At 37.5% G+C, this 27,811-nt stretch overlaps 1 protein-coding gene across 6 annotated transcripts in view; it reads left to right on the top strand.

Annotated features, from left to right (window-relative positions):
* FBXL17 (F-box and leucine rich repeat protein 17) overlaps nucleotides 1-27,811 on the top strand; it is a 415,427-nt gene that overhangs the window by 256,627 nt on the left and 130,989 nt on the right. For 2 of the 6 annotated variants that reach the window (XM_036410707.2, XM_036410706.2), the window contains one exon: nucleotides 12,021-12,097. In XM_036410707.2, coding sequence (XP_036266600.1) covers nucleotides 12,021-12,097 — 77 coding nt within the window. Of the gene's footprint in view, nucleotides 1-12,020; nucleotides 12,184-15,829; nucleotides 15,960-17,084; nucleotides 17,597-27,811 lie in introns of those variants that run through there. The other 4 variants (XM_036410710.2, XM_045571826.1, XM_045571825.1 and 1 more) reach the window with 4 other exon arrangements.

Genomic DNA, 27,811 nt, shown 5'->3' with positions numbered 1-27,811 from the left:
AATCATGTGAATCCCTGAGGGTGAGTATATCCCTAACTTTGTTATTTTACTTTCCATATTTCTGTCTTCCTTGTCTCTCTCAAATATTCCTTTTATAGTATTGTAGGCATTCTTAGTGGAATAAGGATGGATGGAAGTAAACAAATAAAATAAATGTAGGCCCCTGAGTAGTTATGAAATATTAGAGGCCCTGTGCATGAAATCCATGCATGGGTAGAGTCCCTAGACCTCACAGGTGATCAGGGCCGATCAGGTTCCCCACATCCTCACCTCCCAGCTTTCCTGCCTCCTCCTTCCCTTGCTCCCTCAGCACCCTGCCACTGTTGCAGCTGGTCGCCTGCCATATTCCATGCTGCCCCCTGATGGTCAGTGCATGTCATAGCAAGCTATCGAAGTCATAGCCAGTGATCCAACTCTTGGTCTCTCTGTCAAACTCCCGAAGGGACAGTTTGTGTATTAGCCTTTTATTATATAGGATATGAATATATGTGAATGTATACATATATTCATATTATTTATATAGTCTACATATTGTTTTTCTTCTTTTTCCTCTTTACAATATTATTTATACAACCTTCATTCAAGCCAAGTCTTCAAATAATGTGTCCCTAAGTATATTGAACATTCACTGACTTGCGTATATTAGTATCCTTTATAGAGTTTTTTCAGCTTTTTCAAAATATGACATGACATTGAATTGCCATTATTTTTCACAAAGCCCCATGTTTTGCCACATGGCCTAAGTGTATTGTGTCTGATGACCATGTATTTACCTTTTAGTAAAATATCATAAAAGGAATTTGTGCTATAAATTCATTTTTTAAATAAAACTCTGTTAGTAACATGACAAAACTCACAACATCCTCAGAACTTGTAGAGGCACAGCACTGATCGCTTGGCTCCACACATTTTCCTGACATCCCTTTCAAACGCCTGGCATTACTCTTTCGTCTTTATCCCACAAAGGACTTTGAAAACAATAAACTGCTTCTCTTCAGCTCTCAGTCCTGCTTCCTCCTCAGAATACCAGAGTATTCCTTTATTGTGTTGGGTACTTGAGAGAAGTGTGTTTCTTTTGTGTGGAGCAGAAATATTAATACTGTTACTCCATTTTGCTACATGATTTGTTGATTATGCAGACGGATCAGTAACTATAATAATCAGCAATAGAACATTTGGAAATATACCAGAAATGCACTGTGCACTTTGACTTATCTTTTAAAATACCGTAAAGCTTAAGTACAGGGTTGAGAGGGTTGTTTGTTCCTGCAGGCTGCCAGACATGATGTTGCCTGCAAGGTACCCGCTGTCTGACAAACTAGTAAAATATGCCTTCTCTTCTTTCCCCTGTGTACTTACTGTCGTGTTTTTGCAACTTTTTGAGAGGAGAAAATGGGTAATGCTTACCCCCCATGGTTTCTATCAGTCTCACGCACTGGTTTCATTAGCTTTCCACCACTCTCTCTAGGAACAGAGTTTTATTTTCCCTTTGTAAGGAACAGACTTGATGACTAGCCAAAGCAAAAAACCCTGGATTTTAGTGATTGTGGCAATTCAGGGGCTAGGCTGCTAAAATTCCTTTACCAGGTGCATTTACAATTATATTTTTGTTGATTTAATGATGGTATTGGTAAGGGAAAAATGTATTTGTTAAGAATTATAAGTGTATACACATACAAGCATCCATATACTATATATTCCTTTTATCATAAATTAGATTGTTGATAACTAAACCTCTGCATTGATAGGTAAAGAGCTAAGAAAGAATCCTCTAGAAGTATATTTTATAGACAAATAGACTTTTAATGCCATGAATCATTGAACTGGCCTGGTAGCCAGAAAGGTAAGAATAAGCTTGCCAATAATTTTTTCTGGAGTTTCTAAATCTCATCTACTAATTTGAATATTATTTGAGAAGCAATTAGGAGGGACTTTGGTTCTCTGTCCGTCCTTCAGATAAATAAAAATTAACTGAAATAAGCTATCATCTTCTGGTGGGACTTTAAATATGTAAACTGCATACTTTTCATAAGATAATTCTTAGTAAATGCCCCTTATTTTCATTTATAGAAATACTAGAGGCCTGGTGTATGAAAATTCATGCATTGCGGGGGCGGAGGGAGGGTGTCCCTCAGCCTGGCCTGCTCCCTCTCACAGTCCAGGAACCCTCAGAAGCGGGAAGTGACCCGGAGATCAGGGGAAGGTGATGCCCCATCACACCTCTGCTGCTGCCACTGCCGGCAGCACAAGCCTCGGCCGGCCCTGGTTACCTGAGCCTCAGGCAGCCCTGGGCGGCTGGGCAGTCACCATCTGAGGCTTGCCTGCGCCTCGGGCAGGCCCTGGGCAGCTGGGGGGCTCCGAAGGCAGGCACATGGAGTGGCTGGGCCTGCCTGGGGGTTGGTCCAGTCTTGCCATGCACCTGCTGCCCCAGCAAGACTTGAGGGCACTGGGCACCACCATCTTTGAAGGTGTGACAGTCAATTAGCATATTCCCTCCTTATTGGCTGTGGGCACCACCATCTTTGCGGCAGTATGAGGATCAATTAGCATATTCCCTCTTTATTTTTTATTTTTATTTTTTTGCATATTTCCTCTTTATTAGATAGGATGTGGCTATTTTTTTTCTTTTTAAAAAAGTGTAAATGTTATTTTTTAAGTCAAAAATTTATCTCTTTGTGTAAACATAATGTACCAAAATAACTAAACGTGATCTGCTTCCTTTCTTTCCTATAAGTGTTTAAGCAAATGTTATTTTACCTTTGACATGAACATTGATAGGTAATGATATGGGAGAAAACGGGAAGCAAGCAGTGGCAGAACCAGAGCCTTCTAAGCAGGTTTTATCAATTCAGCAGGGATGATCCTTAAGCCTCAAACTGTTTCAGAGTTCAACCTAGCTCAGTGTCAGTAAGATCAAATTTATGTAGCATCCCTACCTTCATCAAGTCCATGTGATATTCCTTCTTTCCGAATAAATATGTGGGTCACTTTGTTCCCACTGCCTGAATTATTTTTCCCCTCCCTAACTTAGAACTCCTTCCTCATGCTGTCTTTTTTTTTTTTAGAAACCAACAAGACACCTTCACCTATTCTTTCTTCCCAGTTGTTGCAGGATTAATTCATTTTACATAATTACTACTTAAAAATCACCTGTAAAAGTCATTTTATTGGCTTTTGATAAGGCCAGAAAGTTGCTAAAAAGAAATGACAAAGTACAGGCTTCCTGAGTATGAATACTTGAAGCACTTGGAATGGCGAATGTTGATTTTTTTTTTTTTTTTTTTTTTTTTTTTAATCTTATTACACCTATCTAATTATAAGCTTCCAACAATGTCAAATTAGGTGCTGTCTTCATTGCACCAATATATTGCTAATATCATTTCTTAAGCACAATTTTGAGTTAGTACTTTGGGATGTTGAGAATCGTTGTTAGCTAAAGTATAACCCTTCTTTTGACTTTTATAAATTGTCTTTACCTACTGTGTTTTATATATAATCTTCTGAGAATTTGGCTTATCCAGAAAGAATTCCTGTACCTTCCCAAGTGAGAAGGAAACCTTTTGTCAGCATCTTGTCCGAGTTAACTCCTTGGCTCCGCAGGTCATGGGAGGTCTATGGTGAACATCAGTCTCTGGCTGTACCACAAAACCCATATTGAAGCATAGGCCAACTCCCTGAGTACAGGGGTTAAAGAGGCAATTAGTCACCACAAAGCTGGCTTGTGGCATCTTATGGTGAGGAAATACTTAACTCTTTCCTAGATGCCGCCTGAAATATCATCTTCTGGTGCCTTTATATTCCACTAAGATATTATTCTTAGCCACTTTAAATTAAAGACGAGCTTAAAATATCGGATGTCCTGCATTGAGACTCTCTTACCAATACTTGTAACAATGAGGGTAAAGAATGTTGGAATGGGCAGGGATATGACCAATTCTGTGTTTGATACTCCACCTAAATTTTATTTTAGCTGTTTGGAAGCCTAACAGGTCTTTGGGAATTTTATTTATTATATTATTAGCAGGGGGGCGGGGGGAGGAGGGGGGTGGTAGAGGTGGAGGAGGGTAAGGGAAGTGGGAGGCAGGGCGTGTTTGGAACCTCTCAGAAATTTGCCTTTGCCTTTTACTGTCTTAAGGGCCCAGGCTTTTAATTTCACTCAGTAAAATTTTGTTAAATGTAGGGTAATATAATTTTTGCTTTTGCAATCTATCTTAAAATATGCCAGAATACCATAAGATAGCACCAGTCTTAACAGTATCATCATTGCACACTATCTGGATTCCCTAGTTATTGGCTATGAATTGATAGACCTTGCCCTAGCCAGTTTGGCTCAGTGAATAGAGTGTCTACCTGAGTCCTGGGTATGATTCTGGTCAAGGGCACATACCTTGGTTGCAGGCTACTCCCTGGCTCAGGCATTGGTCAGGCTTATGCAGGAGGCAACCAGAATGTGTTTCTCTCATATAGATGTTTCTCTCTGTCTTTCCCTCTCTCTTCCACTCTCCCTAAAAATCAATTAAAAAAAAAAAAAAATCCTTGCTGAAACCGGTTTGGCTCAGTGGATAGAGCGTTGGCCTGCGGACTGGAAGGTCCCAGGTTCGATTCCGGTCAGGGGCATGTACCTTGGTTGCGGGCACATCCCCAGTGGGGGGTATGCAGGAGGCAGCTGATCTATGATTCTTTTTCATCGATGTTTCTAGCTCTCTATCACTCTCTCTTCCTCTCTGTATAAAATCAATAAAATATATATATTTTTAAAAATCTTTGGGTGTGAGGATTAACAACAGCAACAACAAAATAAATAAATAAATTTGTGGATCCCAAAAATCATAAAGGAGGAGCTTTCTGAAGTAATTTAAATAAATAAATAAATAAATAAATAAATAAATAAATAAATAAATGTAATTGCATATTTTCCCTATTGAGAAATGAATGAACTGCTAAATTCAGGAAGTCTTATCTTTACCTTTTTTCCTTCTCTTTCTTTCTAGCATTTCCTTTGATCCTAAATTATAATTGTTCTTAGTTGCTTTTTAGTAAATATAGAAATAGTGATATGATTTTTCTGCTCCTAGGTATCAACATTAATAGCAACAAAATAATAGTATTTGATCTGTCAAGGTTATAAGTGTATTTTCATCATTTAATAACAATGTGGCTTTCTGATTATATCTTTTATTATTTCTAGCACATAGTTTATACTCAATAAAACATGGTTGAATTAAATAAATAAGTAAAAGCTTAGACTCTTCTTTTGCCTATTGCATGTTTGAGGAATGCATAGAAAAATTAGCTCATATTATTATATTTAGTACAATTGTGGTGAAAGGGTGGAACAATAGCTAAAATTAAAAATAAGACTTTTGGACAAAATTTCTGAAATATTAAAGCCAGAGCCAAGTTTATAACAAAAATGTTTGTTTGATCTTCTTTTCTCCTCTTTGAAAAGAACTTAAAACATCTTGTTTCTTAGTAGCATAAAGAAAATATACATTTTAAAAATATTACAAGCTTTATTCTATTTGAAAAACATTTTAAAATACTCTAAGTAACAAAGTAAATTAAAACATGTTTTGTTATATAAATAAAGAAATAAAATATTTTCATAAGAGCTAGTTTGTGATAGTCATTTCTAAAGACAGTGTCCCCCCAAAATGTATATACATTTTAACAGCTGATAGCTGTTAAATGAAAATGAAATGTATTTTAATAAACACTGCCTTTATAATTCTATTCAAAGTGTGTACACATTTTGGGGTATATCTTATATATTTAAAAATATGACTTTGTTGTTGAATTCATCCCTTTTCAGTGCTGACTCCTACTTACTCTCCTGTTAGAAAACCTGCCCTGTGTTAGAGTTGCTCAGGGAGAGGGTGGTCCAGAAAGAATCACCGAATGGCAGTATCTGCTGTGCCTCCTTCAGGGCTGGGACACCGCTCCTGATAAAGGTGCAAATCATAAAACTTAAGTTTAAATAACATTTAAGTTTATAGGCCACTCAATATGATGTACCTCATTAAAACTAAAATACTATTCTCATTTTTGTAACCTTACAGTATCTCCATGCTACAAAATGGACATCAGTTCTCTACTTTTTACACAGCAGATGCCTAAATTAATCTTAGGTTCACTAATCAGGTCCTGGCTTTCCAGAGAATAACACTTTGTAAGTTAGAACTAAATGAGTGTCCCAAGATAATTGTTAACTGTGGAGCTGGTGACATTCTGCATGTGCCTCCCAGCCTTTGCCCCCTGGTATATTAAGAACATGCTTCAAGTAGATAACTTAGCATTTTAATTGCAAGTCAACCTTTAAAAAAAAAATCTCTCCGGCAGGCAACATTTCTATGATGTTCTATGAGGATATCTTTAGAAGTTTACATGAAAAATTGACTTGAGTATATATTTGGGACTGTGTTAGTGGGATAGAATCATATTTACAAGAAAGTGTACCATAACACAAAGAGCACTCAGTGTATCACTTTGATGCCACGTGTCACTTTCCCGAAGGAGTCTTTCATGTGTCAGTATGTGCAGTTATTTAAGATCAAGATTAAAAATAAGCATTGCATGCTATTTCTGTAAAGGTAAGGTGGATGTGTTACTAGAAAAAGTACCTATAAATAGAATGCTCATAAATGAATCTGTATATCTGTGTAATAAGGGAAATGTACTATATATAGATTCTTGTGTTGATTCATCTTATATATATTTTCCTGGTGATTTATTTATTTATTTCTGTACATAGAAATCCTTTATATAGTATGTGTTTTCTGAAAGTAGGCATACCTGTAAATCATTCCCATTCATTTGCTGTACTGGGATTGGATCATTCTCCAGTAAAACTTGACTTGAGGCTTTAGAAAAATCAACCAGATATCATTAATCTTTTTGTAAAATGCCAAATTGTGTTTTGGTGACCTTCTATCATTTAAATGACCCCATATGAGTTAGTCAGGAGGAGCTTACACAGCACTGAATTGGACCGAATTTGCTCCCTTGTTACTCTCTTTAGATCTTCTGGACCCTTTTTATTTCTCTCTCTCTCTCTCTCTCTCTCTCTCTCTCTCTCTCTCTCTCTCTCTCTCTCTCTCTCTTTCTCTCTCTCTCTCTCTGTGTGTGTGTGTGTGTGTGTGTGTTACAACTTCTTATACCTTTACCCATTTACAATCTATGTGATGTGGGGTGGCTTGTTGGCTTGTTTAGTTTCAAGAAATGATGAAAATGAAGCTCCATTTCAAAAACCCCCAGATTTAGATCACTTTTATGATGTGTTTGTGTTTCAGGAGTTTTAAGGTTTGATCTACCCGTTTATTCAACCTTAAACATATGAAGCTCCCCGTTGCACTTATTTGCCAATTACTTTATAGCACTCTTTATACTTTTTGTTTAAAATCGGTGGGGTTGTTTTGTCTTGTCGTATATTTTTCCCCTCTTTGCTTGAAGATAGATCAATTATTCAAATATAAAAGTGACTTGGGGGAAGAACATCTTAAAGTTTATTTAGAAATTCAGCAAGCCACATACTAATGCATCTCTAATGGGCATTTCTTTTCACACCTCTAAGGTGATTGAGCCTGTCCTTTAAAGTGAGATCTGCAAACCAGTGTCTGGCAGCTCCAATTAGCTTCTTTTGGGCTTGAAGCACATCACAAACAGTAACAAGGTCTCCTAGGACACTCCTCTTGCAAGCAATGTAGTCATATTTCCTCATTAGTTCTTTTCAATTGTCACTAATGCCATGTTCCTGCTTTTAAGCAGGAGACAAAAAAAAAAAAACAACCAAAACACAAACCCATAAAATTGGTATGTATGTAGGATGGGCCATTGTTTTCCATAATTCAAGGCTCTTTTGAATTCCTTTGATACTTTTGAAGCTTACACAGCTTAATTCATTAACCTTTACCCTTCACATAAATCAGGTGATTAGGAATCTATTGCTAAGGAGACAGATTTTCCCTCCACTGAAACTAAGAAATGCCTTCTCTTCTTTAAAAACAAAACACACAAAAAAAAATAACCCTGTTTGGCTCATAAAAGAAAGTTTTTTCTGGCTTTTCAAATTTCATCAAATATTTCAGGTACATTTTAAAACATTATCAAAGCAAGTGAGCATAAAATTATGTTATTATAAAGAAGATTCTGGATACTTTGGAACAGGTTTTCTGTCCCTTTTCAGTATTCTAACGGAGTTTATATGTGTGTACTCAACAGCTGTTACTCAGGGATTTACAATGGGTGCAATTTTTTTTTTTATTCTCTTCACAACCCTGCCAAAACATAAAAGTAGGAAAATAATCTGAGGGGTGGCAGTTCAGAATAAACTAAAATATGTTTAAATGCACCGAGGACATTTGGCCTAGAGGAATTCTTCACACAGGCCCCTGTTTTATAGAGCTTGCTGATGCGGGCTTCCTGGAAGGCAGGCGGTGATTCTGTGGTTTCACGAAGGTGAGGCTGGGATGCATGTCTTCGGATTCTTTATTGCCTCTCATTAAGATGTCTCCCTTTGTTTCTCAGAACTCAGGAACATGGTTTACTGGGTTTGTGTTTGATGTTCATGGGCCACTGTAACAGTATTTGCTATTCTTCCTCATTGTTCCCCTATTCCAGTTTTTTCTTATGAATTTCTCTTTAATAATAATATAGGTTGTCACTCTCCTTAAGGATATACTTCTTTCCCAAATTTTTTGATTCCTTTGATTGTCGTGCATGAAATGGGTAATCCTTAATGTTCTGACCCATATTGGCCATATGGTCTTCTGAGGTTTGCTCTTAGGGATGGTGGGAAAAGGGGTTGGGGGTAATAATGGGAAATATTAGAATTCTGGAATATGAGTTTAGGGACTCATTGCTTGCCCCAGTGACTAGCTATGGTTTATCACGGAGACGAATGAATGTTTTCCTAAGTGGTATCCTTGAATAGGAGAGGGAATAGAGAAGCAAACATTTGAAATGTGGTCTTTGGTTCTCTCACTCTCCTTCTTATAGGTCATCACCTTGTAAATATTTCTCTCTCTTGTTGCTGCCATTTTTAAAACACTCCTTTAACAACATACATGAACACCTATAGTTTAAATCATTTTAAGCTTAAACGATCAGTAAGCTTTAGTTTAAATAGTTGCTAAGCTTTTCCACCTTGTTTGTTGCCTACAGACCATATGTACAGTGAACTGGGAAATGCTCTGATGTTAACTCACTGAAGGCCCTGGCTAGAGCCAACATTCTTTTAAAACTGAGTAGAATTATTTAGAGTGAATGTGGTACACGGACTTGTGTTATGTTAGGGTATTTCTGTGAGTATATTTAAGAATAGACTCTCCTTCAGCTCTTCTCTCCCCCCATCACCACCCCCATCATGTGCCATCATGACTTGCTGTAGGCACAGGCTGCCTGGACACGAGGCCTAGTGTGATCACAGCACTTCAGGCAACAGCCAGAGTCCTGACTTGGGGTTCCATTTATACACCAATGTGTCATAATAGGATAATGCAGACTAGTTCCATTTTCAACTCTGGAAACAACGGCTCTTTTACCTACCAATTTGAATCTCTCAATTTTGTGTTTTATTATTATGTTAACAATTTCAATCCAGATTCCCAGAACTTGGAGTTCCTCTCCTCAAATATCGTATCAGTAAATGATGATATTCAAGTTCAAAACATTAAAGTTTTCTATAAATCTTCCAAGAAATAATATTTCATGAGTTCTTGTTTGAAGAGTAGTTTTGTGTTGTACATAACTTCCAGCATACTGTAATTAAAAGTATTTGGAAAACCGTGTAACTGAACTGTCAAAAACAGAGCAAAAATCCTAGGTGGTCCTTTGTAAAAGCAAAAGATCTTATAGTTTTCTTCTTTTTCTTTCTTCTTTCTAAAAGGTACTTACTGCTTGCTTCTAATCTTATCTCTCAGTTATTGCCCCTTGAGTAAGCTTAATATATTTGCAGTATCTACTCATAATCACTTTTCTCTGCTGTGTAGAAAGGAAACTCGATGCTCATGGCCTTTCATCAGCTTTAGGACAGTTTCCATCCAGTGATTGATCATCTTGTGTTACATGAATACGGGTTCCTGTTGCCTATGAAATAGCATTTGATCTGACTTGTGCAGTAAAATCAATTTGTCTTATTTGCTGTTGATAGTCTGCCCTGTGTATCTTTAATGTTTACATGTGCTTGTAGCATATCTAATATAGAATCAAGTAGCAGGAACATAAATAGGATATTGCATTTGTTTGTTTTTTTCATAATAATATATAAATTTGGGCATTTTGAACTACTTGAAAAGAGAATGAGAACAAAATAAATGATATGATGATTATTTCTGCACTAATTTCTTTTATTTTGGCCGTACAAAATATTGATTTTACTAACATTTTTTGTTGGTAATGGAGGACTGTGAAATATGTTTCTTTGAAATAATAGAAATTAGTCAGGCTTTTGTTTTAACTAAAAATTTTACAATCATCTAGGGCCTATATTTTTTATTCTTAGCATGTGGAAATTAGTTTTTAAAGTTATATAGAAATTGTGGTTATTGTCAGTAATGTTTCCTTTTTCCTTTTATCCTTCCCTTTTTCTGATTTTATTAAAATGCTACATTAAAGCCAAATGTGGAACTAGGTTTTTATTTTTATTTCAGTTTTTTGTAATTAGGTTTTTAAATTTCTCTTCATAATAAACTGTATCAATCATAATTATATTTTATTAAAGCTTTAAGTTTTCTTTTATTGCTATGGAAATCCTTATCAATTTTTATCATATTTTTAAAAAATACTCCAAAAAGAATGTTTATCCAGTTATTCTGAGGAACTCTGAAATGTTTATCATTCCATTAAGATAATATTTTATAAAAATACATTTTAAAGAAAAATATGCCTTTTTTATAATGAATTTAACCTTCAATAATGAATTTTTGGGAAGCAAAATTGCATGCAATTTCCTGACATTTTATGAGATACCTGAAAATAAGCCAGACAGCAAATAAAATATCTGAAAGACAGAGATGGCTGCTCAGTAAATTTTTGATGGATTATACACATAGGTATCAAATTACTTGATCCTTCCTTCCTAGAAAAGGTTAATGACTCTTTTTGCTTTTACCCTTTTACTTACCTGCTATTTATAAAGATTAAAACAGAGACTGTACTGAAGGCTGCATGTGCCTGTGTGTCACTGTGATGGTTCAGGTTTTTCTGATATTATAGGGAACTGAGCCACAAAATGGATAGTGTTGTTAATCATTATTTTAAAAGTTCATTCAGTTCTGCACTACATATCCCGCTAAGGCTATTAGAGCAGAGTGTACCATTCAAAACCTTTTAACTTAAACCAGAAAGACTATAAATCTTACATATCTATATTAGTATTATTGAAATGACCTGTGTCTATGCAATAATTCATTAAAATATTAAGTAGAAACCACTTTAAATGAAAAGATCTTAAAGCTCTTATGTGTGCAAAGATTTTTCTTTCTGTAATCAATGTTATAGATTTTTAAGGCAAATTTTATGTTAAATTTTATGTTAAATAAAATTTCCCAAAACAATGTGTGTTTCAGTTATCCAAGCCCCATATTCATAATTGAACTATAAGCAATATTGTCATCCACTTATAATCACCATCCATCTAATATACAGTCTACACTTCATTATAATCATTTTTATATTATTTTATAATATTAACGATATATTCATTATATAGAAAATATTTACTAGCCTTTTATGACCAAATGTAACATTATTCTTATAGGAATATCTCCTTTTTCATCACTTGGTTGTAAAAGATGCACTAGTCATAAATGTACTTAATTAAAGTCATTTAGGTATTAGAGCACTTGAGTTTAAAGCTGGAATATAATACCTTTTCCTGAAACACCTTGAAAGAGGATTGTTGAAAGAAGAGAGCTATGGCATTCATCAAAAGCTGACCTCTTCCTGTTACGGTCCTGACCAAACTCTCCTAATTTAACTTGAAATACATTAGTGCATCTCACCACTTTTTGTGTGTGTTCCAGGTGTGTGGAGGTCATCGCTAAGGAAGGACAAAACCTGAAAGAGCTGTATTTGGTGTCCTGTAAAATCACCGATTATGGTATGTAATGGGCCATTGTTCTAATCCTTTTCAAGAATAAAAAGTTACAAAGTCTTTGAAAGGTTTTAAAGAGACATCAAGAGCAATATTTCCTAGAGACTTTTATCTTTATTTGGGCTAATTCTGATCATAACAGTGAAAAAGGCAAGAAACTGTGAAACTATACAAGAGTAAAATAGTATATCAATTGATTGCTATATGTAATCACACATACATGTACACATGATGTATGATTACATGTAGGATTAAAACCTATGGCTAAAAGATCTATACAATGAAAATATCAGGATAATTAAGTATTTGATTAATAAATATAACTAAAATTATTACATTGAGTTGATTTGCTTAATTTAATGTCATATCACATGCTGATATTCCAAATGCCAAACATCTTAATGCTTTAATTTTTTTTAAAAGCATTGGAAATGTCTGTGTGTAGATATATTGAATAAAGGAAAAGACAAATATTTGTATGCAACATTTTAAATTAACCTAATTTTTAGTGTCCAGTTAAGGTGGAAAAAAAAAACATTTTGTTTTATAAAAATATAAAAGGTATAAAATCATTCTGTTGGAGATATAAAGAAAAAATGAACTAGTTTTTGTATTTTATTTAGGTTTATATTTGTTCAAAGTTTTAGCCAGATATCTGTCTTTATAGTGTCCAAATGGTTATTTTTTTCTCTGTTCTAATATTTTATTTGTCCATTTATATTTGAGAATATGCTCTTTACCTTGAGGGAAACTAATGACCTGTTAAGTTTTTATTGTTAATGGTGACATATGCTACTACTCAACTCCACTCCTGAATGTCAGGCTGCCCAGCTGCCCTGAGTAGGAGTGTTGTATTTTATCAGCTGCTAAATTCATCCTTTGGAAAACTCTACTGAAACTATAATGTAAACATAACATTAAAAAGGCTTGACTTAAAAATAACCCTAATTTCTTTTCAGAGTTTATGTTTTTGAGAATAGTAAATGTAGATTTGTTCATTAATTAGTACAGTCATTCATTCCAGACTCTTTACTTGGCATTTAAGATCCTTTACCATTAGCCCTCTATCTGCCCCTTCAACTTTATTTTCTTCCCTTTACCTGTTCAATGCAATGTTAGCTTGCTAATAGCCAGGAGAGCTGTGGATTATGTTTCTTAGCATGAAACCTTCAAGATCCCACAGTGGAAAATGTTCCTTGAAATTACACTCTGTCCCAGCACCTGTTAAGTTAGCCAGTACAGAGAAACGTACCAGAAGACATGGAGAAGAGAAATCTATGCACTTGAGACAGATCTGGGATCAAGTTCTGTCTTTGTTTGTTGGCCTTGACCTTTCTGAGGCTCAGTTTCCTCATTTGAAAAGTGTGGGATTGATGTTTGACTTCATACTTCTTTATGGGCATCCAGTTTAATGGTTAGCACAGAATATTCTACTGAAAAATGTTGCTTTCCTACAGGAGGGGGGTGGAGAAAAGTTTCACACAAAATTCTTCTCTCTCCTTTCCTTTTGTAGGTCTTGGAAGGGGTTTTTGTTTTGTTATTGGTGCCACTGTTCATTGTTATTGTTTATTGTTAGTGATAGTCTTGGTCTCGTGTTTTGAGATTGTAGGCTTCCTTTTCTTCTGGTGAGGCAAAAAGTATGTTGAAACCTTGCCAATATGCTTTGCATTTATTCATGTCTCTCGATTATTTAGATCAGTGCACCTTAGAATCACTTGGGGAGTTTGCCTGAGCTTCTCTCATGAATCAGAATGTCTAGGAGATAAGGCCCAGGCAGCAGTTTTGTAAAACTTGCCTCAGTGACGTTATGTTGGCCAAAGGCGAGAACACCTGATCCAGTCCAGGCGAGAAGAACCAGAAGTGAACACTGTGGGACTTCCCTCTGTGGTGATGAGAGCCTCATCACGATTTTCCTCAGTCCTTCAAGGCTCTTTGTCCCATCTGGTCTCTCCTCCTTCTTTTCCAGGGTTTGCAGCCTTCAGAGGGTTTGTGGTGAATGTCTCTGTGCCTGTTTTGATTCTGCTGTTCAAAATGTTGGATCCCCATAGAGGATGAGAGGAAAAGGTCGATAGTTTATGAGATTGTCATATAATTGCTATTTGATTATAAAATTTAAACAAATTACTGAAAGCTCGCTCAGCTCATCTCTTTTTCCCCAGTTCCATGCCAATAACACATGAATAATTTTTCTCAAAAAAAAAAAAAAAAAAGACAGCAAAAAGGATTATTCACCGTAACCAGAGAAACAGCATGTTATTGAGGTAACTGCTCTGCTAGGGAGGGCTGACTGTGATCCCTCACCCTGTGTGAATTATAAATGTTAGCAAGGAAAAACACATGCCTCACTCCTTCTTTAACTGGATAAATAGAGATGTGTTCTGTAGAACTTTATGGAGGCTGCTGAGAAACTGCAAAATTGTTTTTTAACTATTTTACTTATTTTCAGAGAGAGAGGAAGGGAGAGGGAGAGACAGAAACATTGATGAGATAAGAGAGAAACATTAATGGGCTGCCTCCTGCACACCTCACACTGGGGATCAAATCTGTAGCCTCCTGGTTCCTGGGTTGAGGCTCAACCACTGAGCTATGCTGGCCAGGCTGAAATTGTAAAATTTGATGTTACCTGATACCTGGAAAATGCCCTCCTTCAAGAGGACTACTCCCTAATCTGCTTCCTGTTGCTCTACTCATATTCCAGCTACTTGGTCTCCTCTCTTCTCATGTTTGTACATGTTTTCAGTATAGAATACTGAGAGTTTTGAAACTTTTTTTGTAGGATGCATTAATTTAGAAACAACAGCTTGCCTGGCATATCATTTGTAATTTTTGTCAAGATTCTCACAGATGTTGAATGTGTTATTATAATACTTAGCAACACCTGGCCAGGTCGTTATGAAGTTGTGTTTATTTTAATTTATATATGATGTAGTTGTCATGAAGAAAACTATCATTCCAACAGACTTCTTATTCCCCAAACTGAACATAAATCTTTATGGTAAGGGATAGCAATTATAAACGAATCAATAATTCAGACACAGCTCAATGGAAAATACAGTCTTGGAAAATAGTTCCCTGAAGAGAAATCTAATATTGTCACTCTTCTATTACTGAACAAATATATGTTATGGGCAGTGCTGTGGGAAAAACTCAAACTTAAGAGTGAGAGATTAGGTTAGAATTTCAGCTTTACCTCTTCTATCCTTTGTGACCTTGAGCAAGTTACTTAACCCCCTAGTTTTGTCATCTGTTAGGCACATGATAATACTCACCATCAAAGGTAGTGAAAATGAATATAAAACATCTGTGTCATTCCTGGTGACTTATGGATGCTCATACCAGTTGGCATTTCTTAGGATAAAAATCATCTCTTTTTAAAAGAGGATTCAGCTCTCCTCCTCCTCTCAGGGTGACTTTTCCGCTTGTGGAATCATTATTAGGAAGTTTGACCTGTTAGTCTATACCCATCTAATTGACTTCTATACCTAAGTTGTCTAAATCAAGTTATAGGGAATAATGAGAAAGTTATAGCAGAAAGTTTAAAGTCTTTAATTTGCTGGTTTAGGTTTCTGCCCTACCTCTTGTCCTTGTTATCTTCCTTTTTGTTTAGGTGTTTTTTTTGGGGGGGTCCCCTTATGCTTTTCTTTGTTTCTATAATAATTTATCAATTAAGAGCTTCCAACCCATCTTTCCACTCACCTTTCAACACTTTTCTGTTGAAATTTTTCCTCCTTGGGAAAGTGTATATTGAGGGTTCAGAGGAAGACAAGGAACAGAAATCAACCTGGACCGTTCAAGCCATGGAGGTCAGAACCAGTCTTTGTCTTGGGCTGCGGGCACAGAAGGGATGATGTAATAAATGAAATGGACGAGTAAAGCACTTAGCTTTATTTGTGGTCTCCATCGTGAATTTTACCAGCGTGATCCCATTTCAGGGGGCAGGTGTAAAAAGGACCCAGGTTTCTTTCTGGATTGTCATGCATTTCTTTTGACTTGAATACCCCCGAGGGTCCAAGAAATACTCTCTAGAGGACATCCTTTGGTTTTTCTTCTCAAGTTGTCAAATAACTTTTAATTAAGGAGGACTGTAAACCCTCAATTACTGACATTGCTGTTTGGGGCCTACAAGGTCACTGACAACCTATGGCTCACTCTGTGCTCTTCACAAGCGTCTCTGTCACTCCCACAGGCCTGGGCTGCTCTCCCCAGACAGTCTTCCACTGACCCTTATTCTGCCTGCTCCAAGTGCGCTTCTGCCTGACCTAGGCCTTTTAAACCTAACCCAAAAGCTTTCCACAAGAGCTTTTGGGTTGCCCTGGACTAAAGGTCTCCCAAGTCAACAAGGTCATTGTTCTCATGCTTATCATTGGTCTGTTACATGACAAACATGATATATTCATTCTGTCAACAAATATTGATTCAGCACCTACTATGTGGTGGAGGTAGGCCATGCATAGTTTCAGCATTCCTGGAGCTTTCATTCTGGTGGGATCCAGAGGACAGGGCCAGCCTACTTATTTTTTTAAAAGAGGCGGGGGGCAAAGGGTGGGGGGAAGGTAATGCATCTCCTTTCAGACAAGAAGAATGACAGAGAGTGGTCCGCTCACATTAATCTTTGCTTTGGTGTAACCCATGCCTCACCCCAGCTTTATTGACCTTCTAAGGCTATTGAAAGATTAATAGTTCTGCATTCCCAACCTCTTATGGGGATACCAAACCTCTTTAACTGTTAGCTAATCCAAAATGGGGACCCAGGATACATTATCAAAGTAAGCACACTGAAAAAAAACAATGAAATCCCAGCAAGCTTTCTGGGTTATATAGAGTCAAACCAACACTGATAAATTATCCAAGAAAAATACATTGTACCAAAAATAATTTTGCTTTATGTTATATTATCTTTTTTTTTATTATTAGGTATGCATTACATGCAATGATGTTACATTTAAAACTAAATTCCTGTCTTTTCCCTTTTCTCTTTTATGTTTTGTTTCATTTTCGAGTTGTATTTCAAAGATTGCTGGATAACATTCAACTTCTCTTGTCAGCAAGAATAACTCTAATAGTTATCAAGTGACAGAAAAGAACTTTCAGAGAGTACATTTGCAAGTCAAAAAGAATATCTTATTGTTTACTGTTGACTATCCAGGCTTTCTCTCCATTCTATCATTTCAATATAGATAGCTTATATTGTTTCTAGCAAAATAGTATTAAATTGCTAAGTCTGTTGTTTCAAATTTTCCTTTTTTATATGTCTATCTTAAAGTTATTTCTCTTCACTTCTACTTATTTATTTTATTCCTGGAGTTTCTCACTACTGAATTTCTATGTCTACTGCTGCACTTAGCAAGTATTATGTTGTTGTTTTTTCCTTTCTTCTAAGTAATGGTTATGATTTTTCAGCAAAGATTTGAATTTAATTACACACTTTTCTAAATGCTTTTCTTTGCTCAACAACAAAAAATGTGACTTTCTTCCCTATTTCCTAGCTCATGCTAGATCTGCAGCTACATAACCTAAGTAATAACAATGGTTATCATTATATTTTACCATCAAAGACTACAGATCTCAAATCTATTGAGAAAGACATCTTAAGACATTTCTTTAAGAATATATTCCTGTAACCAATTCAAAGGCCAATTCTATTTTCATATATAATAGGTTTTTTTTTTTAGAATTAAGAAACTTTTAACCTATATTTAAAAGACAAATGCACCTACCCCTAAACTTCCTTATATCCTCAAATATTTTTAATAATTTTAATAATCACTAAATTTCCATATTTAACTGAATTAGTAACTGAAATATTAACTTTTCAACTTTTCTTTCCTCAATTACTTTTTTGAATTTCAAAAATATTTTAAATTTTAATTAGCTGTTTTTAACATTAATCTCATGAAGTTCTTTTCTAGATAACATAATTTTTTTCAATCACATAGTCATCTTCTTCCAGTACATTGCCTAGAGTATGCAGACTAAGCATTTGTTTTTCTTGTCTTATCCTGTGGTATCAATAGAAAGAAATATTATTAGTAGTAGTATTTATCACTAATGAGCAGTGCTAAAGGGGACTGCAGTGAAAACCAAGAAGTTTGCAGTAATACTAGATTTCTAGTATTCCACACACGAAACAACTTCCTAGTGTTTAAAGTTTCTTGAAAGTAGATGTCTTGTGTGGTAGTAAGTTCCTTCTTCCAGGAGTTATTCAAGCTGAGGTCATCTCTGAGGGGGATGTGGGAAAATAGAAGCATTTGGGTAAGGGATTGATCTGTATGATGTTTCAAATCTTCTTCAAATCCTGGGACTTATCCTCTACTGGTTTCATGTTTGTTTCATTCAGCAAATATTTGCTATCTGTGTGCTGGCTGGATGCTGTGGAAAATACTGAGATGGCTGAGAAGTACCTGCTCTTGTTGAGAAAGAAAAAGTTGTCTAACATTCAGCAATATGATGGTGTCAGAGATTAATATGGCCCTATAAGATGCTGGGGCTCAGGCTCTCAGGGTCATCAGAGGTTGAAATTGTTGGGAAGGATTTGTGGTATAGGAAACACTGTGGCGGTGTGTGTGTGGGGCGGGGGGGGGGGGGGGGGGGGGGGGGGCAGAGACGAGCAGGAAGTGCCTTTCAGGCAGTACTACTGCCCTGGGAAAGCCTCCGAGCACCAACAGGTGCCTGAATGGATGAGTTTGCATGCATTGGCTACTCTAAAGAAAGAACAAAAATCAGCCAAAGAAATTACGTACACACATGGGCAAATCTTAAAGAAACTTTATTTCTTCAAGAAATATTCTAGTTGAAAATTCAGGGTAAGCTCCAACTTTCATCTCCGCTTTTCCTGTTGTCTTCACCATTCCCATGGTAACTACTTCACTTAACACATATAAAAGGAAACACTGCTTTGGTTTTAACTACTAATTAAGTATCCGGTTTAATTAGAAGAAGTCCAATGTAAAACTTTTAAAACAATAATCATAATAGTTAACATGTTTTGGATGTTTTCTGTGGACATTATTAATATTCATGCTTACAGATGTGGTGACAGGCCTGGAAAGACTCGGGTTCATGTGGCTTGTGAGCAGTGGTGTGGTACAGATTCACTATTAAGTCGGTCTCTTGCATTATCACTTGCAGGTCAGTGATGTGCTTAGGTTTATTACTAGAAAACTTGCATTTTTCCTGTTGTCAGTCTTAAAAATATAACAATTTTATACTACCATGTTTGTCTGTCTGCATATAAAATATGACAACATATAAATAAAGTAACGACTCCATGGGATCTAATTATATAGTTATGGAATTTAATGTGCTTATTCACATAACTTTGTTATGCTGACAAGAAGTATCAGTTACACGCTATGATTAAGCACTCCCTAGCCAGAAGCTAGAGACAGCTCTCATTGATGCTCAGTATGTATTCATATATTCAACAAATGTTCTATTAATCATTTCAAAACCACATGTAATTCTTCATGATTAATAAAATTTTCTTACATTTCTTTTTGAAATTATTACCAAAAACTTATGAAGGAAGAAGAAATATTATTACTCTTCTTTAATAGATGAGAAATTTGAGCCTGGACAGCTTTTAATTAATTAAGCAATGCTGGAACTAAAAATCTCCCCACTGCAAATAGTTTAATGGGTTATGTGCAGATAATTCTCAAATTTCTCTGCTTTTCATATAGAGATGACTTCTTCATTCAAATGACCTTTCAAAAGCAATTTTAGCCAACATTAGATAATTTCATAGCATTTTTTTAAAAAGTACAGTGATTTCTAAAGGTGCCCAGTTGTAAAAACAAGCAATTATTCTCTTATATTCATCTTTCTTATACCTGACTCCGAGGTTTGCAGGGCTGTGTCACAATCTGCCTCAGTTGCCCTTTGGAGACCCTCTTCCAAGAACGTTCTCTGCCAACTCAGATTGGCTCTCTCTTCAGCGAAGATTTGCTGTCTTCCCTATTCCCTTAATGTTAGTGCTGCTCATTTTCTGAGGTGTCATGAACAGGAGGAGCAGAAAGGGAGGAAAAACCCAAGAGCTGCATGCCTCCTACTAAAGCATCAAACCATATCTCTTCCACCTGCTCTCCAAGAGTTTCACCTTCTCTTTGAGATAATCTTGCTCTTCCCAGTTGATGTTTGACTAAATCTCCTACACTATTTACTGGTTAATTAGACTGCTTAACACACTTGGCATCTGATTTATTTTGGAAAAAAACAAATAAACATCTGCTAAGTTTCCTATTAAAAAGTGAAGGAAACACTCATAGCAAAATGTAAAGTAAGCATTAAAATAATTGCTTCTACTCTATAGACTTCCATCATTATATCCACTAACAATGATATAATTAAGCCTTAGCAGGTCTTTCTCTTTTCATTTGTTAGCAGGACTTCCTTATATTAAGAGCACCTTTTCATTTTTATTTATTTATTTTTTTTCATCAGCCTTTTGGTTTACCTGAGTTTAACGTATATGGGAAAGGAAGGAATAATATGTGAATCTGTCTCTTTATTTACCAGTTTTCAAAGTATTGCTTTGGTTTTCCTCATCCTCCAAAGATGAGCAATGAGAAATTATTGTTGCTTTCTTAAATTATCATCATAAACTGAGCAATCCGTCTCAGACATTTTTTTTCTTGATATCCAACTTGTCTGTCTTTGGTAGTAGACACTTCTTCAAGTTGATTCCCTATTCTTTTACATATACTGATTCTGTTGAGATATACCAGGTTTAGCTTATGTGTTTCATGCCAGGGACATATCAGCTGTTTTTCTAAAGAACTCTGTTGTTTTTTTTGTGTTTTTTTTTGTTTTGTTTTGTTTTTTTTAGTGAATTAGGCTTGTGTGTGTGGAAAATTTCATCCTCTCTGCACCCTGAGTCTTGTATTTACTGCCTTTTATTCCTCCAGCTTAATGCCTATTCTATATCTCATCACAGTGCGGCCTCCCCATTACAGCTCATCACCATCAGCATCCTTATTAGGGGAATCCCAACACACTACAAACTTCCCATCTTCCCAACCCCAATACTCTCCTAATCCTTCCCACATTTTCTGCTTTGGGAGAAGTTAGGGGTGGGGCATGGGAAGGAGAAGTAGTTTTATATTTTAGCTACGCCATCAGCTTTCTGGAGATTTCCTTCTGATTTTATTTAGCTCAGATCCTCTGCATTTGTTTTAAGTGCTAAAATTAGACTCCTTGGGCCCATTTTCGAAAAGAGTAGAAAAGTGTTCAAACTATATGGCCTTATATAATCTCATTTGGGGCTTTCAAACTTCCTCATAATGCAGTGAAAAATACATTTTGCATTTAATATGCTTGTTGGGTTCTCACTAAATTTGATTTTATCACTTACTAGAATGACCAGCAGTTTGGAAAACACTGCTCTGGTTCCATTTCTCCTTAGGCATTTAGGTAGGAAGCAGATCAGTCACTCAGTGACCTGCCCACCAGCAAAAAAATGGGTGGATTTCCTTGGTGAAAGTGGACACCGTTCTTCTCAAGGTAGAAGGTGCCAACCTTCCTAAGCTTGTCAAGTCCCATATGTTGATCTTACTACAGATGAAATAAAGGCTTAATATCTTTCCATCTTGTATTTTTTGGAGTAAGAGAATTGAACAAATTCTTTTCATGATTTTAGTTTAGGATAAATATGAAATGGCACTTCTTCCTGAGGCCAAAAAGTAGCTTTATTCGTTTAATTTCCTAATTAAGTAAATCAGACTTGCTTTTAACTTTAATGTTGAACTATTCATTTTAAGCTTTATCCTCAAACAGTCCCCTGGGTTTGTAAAACTGAATCACCTAGAATTCATCTGTCAAATTTGTTCCTTTTCTTGGGTTTATCTGCATGACATTAAATAAATAGTTTGAACTTTTCAACTTTTCAAACAATTGTGTTGAGTTGACGTGGCTGATCCAGTGTGTGCCTAATGCCTGGAAGCAGCTTGTCTTTCCTTGAGAATGACAGAGTGTGGGCAGAGAAATGGAGATTTTAAAAATTAGCAGTAAGGAGTAAACAAAAGAAAATCCTCTCCGTCTTCAGGGTGTTATGGTACTTTTCTACTTGTTATTACCTACCCTTTTAAAATTAGCTCTCTTCATATGGATATAATATAAATTTCACTTGCCAAGATACTTTTATCAGGTAAATAATCCTTAGAAATAGAAAAAATTATGTAGAAAACTGTCTAAATACAGGTTGATTTTCACTACTTGTAGCATGTTTTAATCATCTCTATTCTCTTAATTAGATAAAATTTTCCATTTCTTCCCCTTTCTAATACCCTTTCCTTACATATGGCTCTAGGATCTTCTCCAAGAAAGCAGGTTTGCTCTGGAGATATTTTACATTCTCTCATAGAGTTTACTTCTGCTCTTTTAGATTTAAAATAACTAATCTCCTAGTAGGTTCCAGCCCCTGCCCTGCCCTCTGTGTGTCTGAGGCTCTCTTCACAGTCAGCTTTGGGAAGTCACATTTGTGATGTGGAATCCAGAGGTGCTTCTCTGTGTCCTGAGGACCTGACAGCCATGACCATCCAGAATGGTACTTCATGGACATGCTTGCAGGGAGTGTACTTGAAATTTTCAGTCACTTACATCTTTTAATAAGCAAAAACTTATTTTTAAAACAAATATGTGTGTGTGTGTGTGTGTGTGTGTGTGTGTGTTAAAGTATACTTTTATTGATTTCAGATAGGAAGGGAGAGTTTGAGAAAGATAGAAACATCAATGATGAGTGAGAATAATTGTTAGATTGCCTCTTGCACATCTAACACTGGGGATCAAGCCCACAATCCAGGTTTGTGCCCTGACACAGAATAGAACCGTGACCTCCTGGTTCATAGGTCGATGCTCAACCACTGAGCCACACCAGCCGGGCAGCAGAAACTTCTTTTAAATGAATGAGGAGAAAAAAAGAAAAAAAAATATATATATATATATATTTTACTTTCATTTACTTATATTTATTAGTATATATATCATAATAAAACAGCAGTTATAATTGCATATATACATGATATATACACAAATATATCATAATAAATAAGATTCAATTCAATTTTGAACAGAATAAGGAACTTAACATTTCAGCTCTACAAAATAAATGAAGTTTGAAATTCAATCAGTCCTATTTTATGTTGAGGCAAATGTACTTGGCTTTTTCTGAAAATCATACCTTCTGCTCTAGTTTACAAAATAAATTGGATGAAGTGCTCTAAAGCATTTGTTTTCAACTTTGCCATTGCAACACACCTTCTAATCAAGGTTGGCAAATGATTTACTTTCTAAAAAAAATTATAAATTAGAACAGATTTCGTGGTTTCTTCTGACTCACTTGTACTCTGATAACATCTCTTTCTTGAGGGGCAGAAAGAGGGGTAAGTTTAGCAAGCAGGCTGACATTTGCACATAAGCTGTGGCTTCTTTGTTGCCACAGCTTTCCGTGTGTAGTGCTTACCAGGACACCATTATGAGTTATTTACATGCTCGTGGAATGTATCGTGATGCAGACTGGTCTCCTACTCCCCACATGCATATTTCGCCCACATTTCTGTCTTGCTCTTTTACGTCCGCTGTATTTGGGGGCTAGAGCAAGTTCAGTGAGTGCTACACTTGTCAGTATTATCCATCACATCCATCATTCTGTGGAAGAAAGCACTGACTCTAGAGTTGGGGGCCTTTGAGGACAGATAGGCTACCAACCAGCACACATCTGAGGAAAGACTCCCGCCTGCGTACACACAAATTACGTGGGAAGGCGCAGTCTTTCCACAATTATGCTGCTTTTCCCACGCAGCTCATTCTTCATCTCTTTGCTGGATACACTGTTGATTTGGAATCTATTCTACTTTCTTGGATAAATGCAAAACTACAATTTTAACTTTTTATTCAGGCACGTGGTCTTGATTTTTAATAGCCTACACTTTAAAATTAGTTATTTTAAGATACAGCATTTAAATTGGATACCTATTGTAATTTCTCAAGGTTTCCCAGTACTGGCTAAAGCTCCTTAAACCATCTTTTTTTTTTTTTTTTAACATGCAGTGGGCTCTTCAAATATTGACCTCTTTTTTATTTCAACTTGAGGAAACCAGTTGAAAATGGTAGAATCAGACTTTGGAGCTGCGTAATGTATTTTTTGGACTATTACAAATCTACAATATCTAAATCTACAACCTGCTAGGAAAGATCTAATCCCCTCCAGCTTGCTGTGATAATGTACCATTTGTGTGGACTTGAGTGTTTTGTGAACTGAGCTTCTGTTCTGTGCCAGGCAGGTCTCTAACTGTGCATGCTCGGTCCCCTGACTGGCTGACGGAGAGCCAAATCATTCTCGCCAACACATACCCAATCCCCAGCTACTGCGGGGGATGTGGGCTCCGGAGCCCACAGTGGACCCTCGCTCACAAAGCTTGCTTTCTGCCACTAGTAATGCTTGCACGGTGAACGAGAATTCAGTGACCTGTATTCTTCCATTTGAATTTCTAAAGTTTTTAGTTAAAACGTTGTCAACAGTAACCCTAACCATACTGAAGCAAAAAGAGCCTTCCCTGCAACCTGGCAGCACTGAGTGTAATTCATAACTATCGAAAACATGTTTTTTGTGTTTTTTTTGTTTTTTTTTTTCTGCATAACTTTTAAGAATGCTCCCGACGTCTTGAAAATTCCACGCAATTTTCTTTAAAAGTTGGTTTGGAATATGCCACTGTGCATCTTGAAGCCCACATACAGGGAGTTAAATTACAGCAATCGCATATTTCTCAAGCACCATATAGCTGCAAATCCTTTATCCTCAAGTACATGGCGACGGATTTTCTCCTTGAACAGCTACGGAAGTTGAACTTTGGGGTGGTTTCCCTTTAACACATGGTGTGCTGCACACGTAAACCTTTTTCTTCTCTTTGTTACAAAAGAAATACTACAATTTAAACATGTAGGTGCCTAGGATACCATAAGATCTTATGAGGTTCAACTGAACATTTAGACAACTAGACATGGGTCATCCTTGGTCCAGTCTCCGCAGCCGGGTCAAGCATGGGAACTGCTGGCCACAGCGCAGTGCCAGACAGCCCTCTCCAGTGGGACACCTTGCGGCAGTTCCCCCCGCAGCCAGGGGAGCATCTTTCACCCACCAGATAAGGGCTGCCGTGCAAGGAGGTGAGTGCCACTTGGCATGGGTGTGGGCCTTGCCCTGGCTTGGAAGCTCCTAACCTCCAAGAACTAGCATCTCTTGGAACAATCAATAGGCATAGCATCTAGCATCCCCAAAAGTTGGACCTGGGGAAATCTGAAGCAGTGTTGCCCCTCCAGTCCTAATAGTTCCCTCAAACCAGATAGGCGCTATCTACCAATTAGAGTCGCTCTTACCATAAGCAACGCCGCCTAGTTACATGGTTAATGGACCATTTTAAGGGAGCACATCTTTAGGACATTAAACAAAGACCATATTCTCACTCAGAAAGGGAAATGGTTTTGTTACTTCTTGACTCACTGTAAGATTTTAAAATCAGCTTTAGATTTGACTTTAAATATTAAAATTATTTTTTATTTTATAAGAGGGAAGACATGTAACCACTAGCACACTATAGTTCTTGCCTCCTCTGCTCAGTTTTATTTTTTTAATAAACAGTTGTTTTACTCTTAAGATTGAGATGGAGTGGGTTAGCCATCTGACAGGATGGCACTGCTGTCTCTGGACTCCTCTGCTCCAGCCTCGGGGCCAGCCAGGCCCAGCCTCACAGGGAACCCTGACACCTCACATGCAGCCCAGACATGGCTGCAGGCACAGATTTCCAATTTATTTTTGCACCAGGGAGAAAGCTTAGCTAATATTAGGCAGCAGAATCACTAAGAATATTGCTGTGCCTAACGTATTAATCTGGACCCAAAATGTCATAACTAAGAAAAAGGGAAAATCTTTGAGATGTGGCCAGTGTAGCAGTTTCCTACACTGTAGTCAGGAAGACCTACAGTTGGGAAAATGGACTGACACCTTGTGCATTCTAACGAGTGTCCTCTAACCAGTGTGGTGTTCTTGGGGAAAGTGTCAGTTTTCCAAACATCTCTTAAAGTAGGTGTTACCATTATTAAGTCTCTTGGGACTGGGGAATGAGGAATCAGGATTGGAAACTTTGTACTTGATATAGTTGCCAGTGGGAAAATATTGCAAGAATCTATACTAATAAAAGGGTAATATGCTAATATGACCGGGAGACCTTCCAGAAGACCTTCAGGACGTCCTTCCGGACGTCCTTCCGGACAAAGCCATGGTGGTGGGGCCAAAGCAGAGGCGGTTAGGGGTGATCAAGCCGGCAGGGGAAGGCACTTGGGGGCTATCAGGTCAGCAGGGGAGGGCAGTTGGAGGTGAGCAGGCTGGCAGCGGGGGTATCGGGGGTGAGCAGGCCCACGGGGCAGTAGTTGGGGCTGAGCAGGCCAGCAGGGAGCTCAGTTGGGGGCGAGCAGGCCAGTGGGGGTGGGGGGCAGTTGGAGGCAGTAGGGCCGGCAGAGAAGGCAAGTAGGGGCAATTGGATTGGCAGGGGGGCAGGTTGATGATCAGGCTGGTAGGGGAGCAGTTAGGGGACGATCAGGTTGGCAGGCAGAAGTGGTTAGGGGCAATCAGGCAGGCAGACAGGTGAGCAGTTAGGAGCCAGCAATCCTGGATTGTGAGAGGGATGTCCGACTGCCGGTTTAGGCCTGATCCCACAGGCCCAACTGGGATCAGGTCTAAACTGGCAGTCAGACATCCCCTAAGGGGTCCCAGATTGGAGAGGATGCAGGCTGAGCTGAGGGTGCAGGATGAATTTCATGCACCAGGCCTCTAATCTATGTATATATAAAAGGATAATATGTTACGTGTCCATCTGACTGGTGGCTGTGCTGCACACTGACCACCAGGGCACAGACACTCAATGCAGGAGCTGCCGAGCTGCAGTGACTTGGCAGCAGCGGTTCTCAGGTGACACACCCCAAACCAGAGAGGAGGGAGCCCGATTCCTTGCGGGGCCACACGATTCCACCTTCAGCCGTGGGTTATGGTATTGCTTGGGCACTGTCGGCCCCAAATCTGGCTTATTGCCCACTTGCATTTGCATTCCACACCCTGTAGGACAGCAAGTTTGCAGAGTACCCTCTTGTACTCCGGGACCCCTCTATGGATGTCGGAGAGCTGGTTTAGGCCCAATTCCCACAGGCCAGGCCTAGGGACCCCACTTGCCGGAGGGACCCTACTCACTCTGCAGATGCTCTTGAAGCCATGGTGCCACCCCAGGTGCAGCCAGCCAGGAGAGACCATGGGAGGTTGGCTCCAGGGCACGTCTGGCCGGTCTCACCAGTGCTGCCCCACCGGCCACCTTCTAATTAATTTCCTTTTAATGTGCATGAATCAGTGTACGGGATCACTTATTTGAAAATAATAACTTGCAAGATAGTGATAATTTGTGCATTTCTGTCTTCCCTTTTCTCTCTCTCTTTCTCATTCTTAGAGTTATCAAAGACCTTTAATAGCACAGGAGGAAAATGCCAATAGAGTATTGAAAATATTACCCATGGGATGTTTGTTTGTTTGTAGTTTATTTTTTTTCTAGGACACGGGAGAGCTGACCCTAAAAAACTAATTTCTCTCTGCACTTTTAGCCAAAGAATAAGGTTAAAAGAAATACATTTTTAATTTTCTCAAATATTCAAATTCAGATTATTTAAATTTTGTTTTTGTTGTTGTAA

Source organism: Pipistrellus kuhlii, unplaced genomic scaffold (genome assembly GCF_014108245.1).
Source record: "Pipistrellus kuhlii isolate mPipKuh1 unplaced genomic scaffold, mPipKuh1.p scaffold_m20_p_4, whole genome shotgun sequence".
Lineage (NCBI taxonomy): Eukaryota > Metazoa > Chordata > Mammalia > Chiroptera > Vespertilionidae > Pipistrellus > Pipistrellus kuhlii.
The sequence above is the reverse complement of the archived record's forward strand: the minus strand, read 5'-3'. Positions and strand labels throughout refer to the sequence as shown.